At 43.5% G+C, this 5,672-nt stretch overlaps 1 protein-coding gene, 1 non-coding gene and 1 pseudogene across 2 annotated transcripts; all 3 read right to left on the bottom strand.

The window, feature by feature from the left end:
- Positions 1–446: 446 nt before the first annotated feature.
- TRNAK-CUU lies at positions 447–519 on the bottom strand. Its single transcript has one exon. It is a non-coding gene; the product is annotated as a tRNA-Lys (tRNA).
- Positions 520–1,210: 691 nt separating this feature from the next.
- Positions 1,211–2,564, bottom strand: LOC123440983 (GPI-anchored protein LLG1-like). The gene is made up of 3 exons (XM_045117519.1): positions 2,336–2,564; positions 2,173–2,232; positions 1,211–1,684 (listed from the first exon to the last, which is right to left on the bottom strand). Exons 1-3 carry the CDS (start codon positions 2,421–2,423, stop codon positions 1,329–1,331), a joined length of 504 nt encoding a protein of 167 aa, XP_044973454.1. The 5' UTR covers positions 2,424–2,564; the 3' UTR covers positions 1,211–1,328.
- Positions 2,565–4,202: 1,638 nt separating this feature from the next.
- Positions 4,203–5,220, bottom strand: LOC123440982 (annotated as a pseudogene).
- Between the last annotated feature and the right edge of the window lie 452 nt (positions 5,221–5,672).

The raw sequence follows: 5,672 nt of genomic DNA, 5'->3' as shown, positions 1-5,672 counted from the left end.
AGAGGCTTGCTAGGGACAGTGTTTTGTCTATGTATCCATACATGCACTGTGTTTCCAATCAATACAATTATAGCATGGATAATAAGCGATTATCATGAACAAAGAAATATAATAATAACTAATTTATTATTGCCTCTAGGGCATATTTCTAACAGTGGATTATACAAAGTCTAAAATATATATGAGAAATGTTTTTTTTAAATAACCAATTAGTAAAAAAAAAGCGCCTACATAAATCCAAGGTTCATGGACAATAGATACCCGAACAAAAATATTAAAATGCTAATATCAAAGCGGGCTTTGCAAACATGAAAAAGAAAAACAGGAGGACGAAGCCAAAGACAAATCAAATTTGTAAAAATAGAATGGTAAATAAATGCAACACAGGAAAATGAACATGGATGCCAAAATGGGTTTTTGCGTTCAATAAATAAAAACTTAAATGTCGCCCACCTTGGGGCTCGAACCCAAGACCACAAGGTTAAGAGCCTTGCGCTCTAGCAACTGAGCTAGACGGGCTATTTGTTCAAACTTCAAAATTTCTTCATATGATAAGTACCTATTAAGTGATGTTTAGTATATTATAAACGGAAGTTTAATATGGAAAAACGTATTTGGTATTGGGTGATGGAATGATTGTTCGTATTTGCTATGTTGGGCACGTCTACAGCGCCTGGGGCATTCGGTGGCTGGTTTTTGATCAAAGCGCAGAGATTCTTCAGGTCAATGTTCTGAACATGATGTGCTTATGTGTGAAGGCCTGAAGGGCACGGCTGAGCATGCTCTAAAATGCCACCTCTATTGCAGTTCTACCTGGAAAAACGTATCCAAAAGGCACCATACATATAGATACATGAACATGGCAATGCAGTAACAAATGAACACACAATTATTAGCTAGATTGGAGAATAATTAATTGATATTTGACTCCCTGGTTTATAATTTGGCTGTGCACTCTGCCCATAGCAGGATGTTATCATATAATGTTGAATCTCAAGATGTTATTTTAGAGATATGAGTCATTTTAGAGATTCACGGCTGGGCATGCTCTAAAATGCCACCTCTATTGCAGTTCCTAAATATAAGTCATTTTAAAGATTCCACAATATGAACTACACTTTAAAAATACGTCTATATGTATTAATTCGTATGTTGTCCGTATTGAAATCTCTAAAAAGGATTATATTTGGAAACGGAAGGAGTAGTTCTGTAACAAATGGACACATTATAGCAATGTAAGAGAGTGTCAAGGAGAAGCAAATGAATCCCAAGCCTTACTACTTAAAACTGACAACACGCCATCTTTGAAGAAGTCCAAGGTATGGTACTCAAAGGAACAACAATGCTCCTAGTCCACACAAGAGCAAAACCAAATAACTTGAAACCCCTTGAACTAGGCGCCCACCACTTGGCACGTCGGTGCCTATTTCTGGGATGCCTTCGCAAGAAACCCCTTCCTTTCCATTTAGGCACTCGTCGGCGAACAAGCCTTTCGGGTAGCCACGGATGATGATGTAGCTGAACATCGTGTCTCCACAGTTAGTGCTCTGGTTGTTGATATACACGGCAAATGGGCATGCAAATTCCTTGAAAGCGTCACAACATTCAAGAGGAGGGTAATATGGCGCTTTGCACTTGCTTGTGAGGATCGTGTAGTTCTGGATCTCGAAGCTTATAGGGCAGTCTGATAATCATGGACGAGAATAAACGGAAGCATGTCAGATGAAGGTACTGGGAAGTCCTGAACATGATGAAGAGTACCATGTCCCTTTTTTCCTATGCAAGGATGGAAATCTTGGTTTGAAGTAATGAATGGGAAATCGAATTATAGAGTCCCATCTTTTACTAGGATAGTTGGTATTTTCCGGCCAAATTCTGCTTTTACAAGTCTAAGCGCAATGTCCATATTCAGTTGATGTCCAAAAAAACAAGGGAGCTATATTCAGTTGATGTCCAAAAAACAAGGGAGCTATATATTCGGTTAACAAGCATGTGGATTCAGTGTCTGCACCATCAAATCCGCACCAAGTCAGTTAACACAGACATAATATCTTTTCCTTCCAACGAGATCTTCCGCAGTACTGTATCACTAAAACCAGACCAAATCCCTCCACCTATCCCGAAATTGTCATGGGCTTAAACTTAGCAAGAGGAAGAAAGGAAACCACGTACCATTCTTGGTCTGCAGCAAGCTCCTCCCGGTAGATCCGGTGCTGGCCTGATATACGATGTCTGCTCAAGCACCAAGTAAACATAGCAAACCCATCACAGTTGGCTCCAAGAAACAAAATACTACTCGTGCGCAGCAGTTGGAAGCAGCGGGACACGCACAGACCAGACATGAAGGGAGACGCAGAGGAGGAGGCGAGTCTGGCCAGGACGGCGGCGAGGAAGAGGAAGATGAACAGCCGGGTCAGCGCCATCGTTGGAGCCTCTTCAGCGGGTGGTTCCGTTCTTGGGCGAGCACCACAGCTCCACGGTCAAGTTGCGCAGGCTGCCCAGGACGCGATGATGGTTTGGCACTCTGTTCTGTTCTGTAGTGGACTAGTGTGTGGTGCGGATATGGGAACCTCTGGTCTCCGCTACTGCTAGTACTTCAAACTTTCAAAGACGACGACGACCGCCATGACAGCGCAATATGAAATGTGAGGTGGAGTACTCGAGTCTAATTTCCTGTCGCAACTCACAACTGGCTCGGCAACTTCCTCAGGAAGTCAATGGAAAGGTGGGGACGCTTTCCCTTGTCACTCGGGGCATTCGGGTATTTTGATTATTTTGGTCCTGATAGTTCGTTTTATGGATAATTCAGTTATTCGAAAATGAGAACCAAAATTATTTCTGTCAAAAAAATACCAGTACCCAAATTACTCAAAATTTCGGTTCGGATAATTCGGGTACCCAAAATATTCGAAGCATACATCAACTTTTGATATGAATAACTCGGATGGTATGGGTATTTTTGATAATATGATTATTTTAGTCAGTATGGATAACAAGTTAGTGTAATAATAGCATGCAAAGTTTGGATAGTATGAATAATTTGGATAGTATGGGTATTTTGGGTTTTTCACACTAGAACCCGAACCCTAACCCGAAAACCGAATAGTCAAGAAATGAAAACCCAACCCTTACCGATACCCGAATTACCCGATACCAATTCGGGTAATTCGGTTCAGTTCGGGTTCGGGTACCCAAACGCCAAGGGTGACTTGTCACTCTCTTTAGAAAACAAACAATATAGTAATACTATAGTGGCAGAAATTGCTTTTGAAGCTCGGCCTGCATGGCGGCTTTTAAATTTAAAATTCAAATTTATGAAAATTCATATTTTTTACATTTTAAAAAATTCTGAATAAAAATACAGAGATAAGTGAGGGCGTAACAAAGATTTTCAGGATTTGTTTTTGAAATGAGGTCTGTACAAAAAAGACAAATCTGAGATTTTTTAACACATGATACTATTCATCGTCCGAGGCCACGAATTTATCTTTTTTGTGCAGATCGAATTTCAAGGTATTTCATCCTAAACATTTACACACATACACATAATATCCTTCTTTGCTTGCATATTTGTTTTCAGATATTTTTTAAACCAAAAAATTTGAAATTTGGATTTTTCAAAAAAATTAAGCTCCATGAAGCTCGGCCTCCAAACGTCCGTTTATGGTGGCCAGTATGAACTTTGGTGATTTAGTTGTAGCAAAATAAATAACGATAGTATATGAAAAACAAAGCTAGTGGAAATACTAATGGGTTGAGCATCCCAGCAGATTTAAAAAGAACTTTCCTAATAAGTGGTTATAACTTGTAAGGGTTCTTCCAATAAATTAGTTGAGCTTCACAAGTGTATTGGGGTAGCAGATCACCAATAAATATATCCCAAATATCCAACCTAAGAAATGGGCCACACCTCTCACCTGCATCTCTCTCCGTTGAGGCGACAGAGACCAACGGGGAGCCGGGGAGGCACACCAAGGCCGTGACAACGGCGGGCCAAGGGTCGTCGAATGAGGAGCCAACTATGTGCGGGTGGTGCTCTGGTTGTTGATATACACGGCAAATGGGCATGCGAATTCCTTGAAAGCATCACAGCATTCAGGAGGCACGAGCCTCACAGCATTCAGGAGTGCGACGGCGAAGTCTGACCCTGATGTCGGTGTGGCCAACATGGGCACCGCCCCGCGTGGAGATCCGGCAACACTGTCCATCCCTCCATCCATCATAGTCGTTTCATTCATTGGTTAACATTCATTAATCGTTTCACTTTGTACGAGCCATAGAATTTTATCATGGTTTTATACAAGAGTCGAATGCAAAATGGTCGCACAATTAACCATTTTGTTATCATCATCCAGTGCGAAGAAGAATGTTTGTCACACAAGATTATTCGGGACATCTCAACTAGCTCTACCCATATCTTCCTTCATCCAGCCATCATAGAAGATGGCACCACGAAATACTAGCTACCCTGTCCGGATTTTGCAGCAGAGTTGCCGTGGATGAGCCTGAGCGCGAAGGCCTGCAGGGAAAGAAGGATCTTCCTCAGCATCTCCCCAGTCTCCGGGTCGATGAGGTTGCCTTCGTCGTCAAACTTGCTCTGCGGATGGTGCGCCGACACGAACCCCTCCGGCTTGTTGATGAAGTGGATGTCGAGGAAGACCCCGACCTGCCGGATGTGGTACGCCGGACTTCCCCGATGCGCTCACCCTGTCCTCGACGGTGGCCGGGAAGGCGTTGCCGTCGACGTTCTCGAGGTCGGTGTTGAGGAGGGGCAGGTCGGAGATGTCGACGTGGTCGATCCGCAGCCCCGGGATGGACTCCTCGCACATCTTGGCGGCTTGCATACGAAGCGACACGGAAGGAACGCCTCAGGTCCAGAGTTACCACGGTTTGACAGGCTAGCAGGTCGTGGGGTTAGCTAGCTAGCTTACCGGCGCGGATGAGGCCGGTGTTGGCTGAGGCCCGGCGGAGGGAGCCGGGGATCGCCGCCACCGTCAAGACGGTCTTCGCCCGCTTCACCATCACCGTCGCCACCTCCGCCGACGAGCCGTCCATCCGTGCAGAGCTGAATTCCCGATCCTAGCTGAACTGGAGCGTGGGTCGACCAGTCCGGCTTGTTATGGCCACAAAACCGAGGTGCAACGAAATGCGTACGCAGCTGTCTTGACCGCACTGGGAAATGGCGATTGCGGTTGCGAGGTGCAGCGAATATTTTGGTACTACTCCGTCCGTTCCTAAATATAAGTCTTTGTAGAGATTTCACTAATGAACTACATACGGATGTATTAGACATACTTTAGAGTATAGATTCAATCATTTTGCTTCGTATGTATATCCTTAGTAAAATCGTTTAAAAGACTTATATTTAGGAACGAAGGGAGTACGTCATTACCAGCTTTGAATTGGATTTTTTTCTTCTTCTTGAGTCTAGCTTTGAATTGGAAGAGTCGATGCTTTCTGGTGTGTGGCATGTGGGCCATCCAAACGATCATCCCTTTCCTGGTGGACCATGCCATCACTACCATATTTTTTCTTCTCGTCCCGTCAAAATACGAAATCACGAATTAAGTGCTACCCTTGCAGAGGTTACTCCCACTTTTCAGACCACAAGTGGCACACTGCAAAATTTTCTTTTCTCGTAAATTCGTTTATTTAAAATATTTTATCTATTA

Source organism: Hordeum vulgare, chromosome 3H (assembly GCF_904849725.1).
Source record: "Hordeum vulgare subsp. vulgare chromosome 3H, MorexV3_pseudomolecules_assembly, whole genome shotgun sequence".
In the NCBI taxonomy this organism is placed as follows: domain Eukaryota; kingdom Viridiplantae; phylum Streptophyta; class Magnoliopsida; order Poales; family Poaceae; genus Hordeum; species Hordeum vulgare.
The sequence above is the reverse complement of the archived record's forward strand: the minus strand, read 5'-3'. Positions and strand labels throughout refer to the sequence as shown.

What these genes read in the sequence shown, in the direction of transcription:
- LOC123440983 (XM_045117519.1), bottom strand. Translation starts at nt 2,423, where the DNA reads ATGGCGCTGACCCGGCTGTTCATCTTCCTCTTCCTCGCCGCCGTCCTG. An exon ending in TGCGTCTCCCTTCATGTCTG is followed by an intron (nt 2,233 to 2,335) that starts GTCTGTGCGTGT and finishes GTGCTTGAGCAG; the next exon opens with ACATCGTATATCAGGCCAGC. An exon ending in CTTGCTGCAGACCAAGAATG is followed by an intron (nt 1,685 to 2,172) that starts GTACGTGGTTTC and finishes CATGATTATCAG; the next exon opens with ACTGCCCTATAAGCTTCGAG.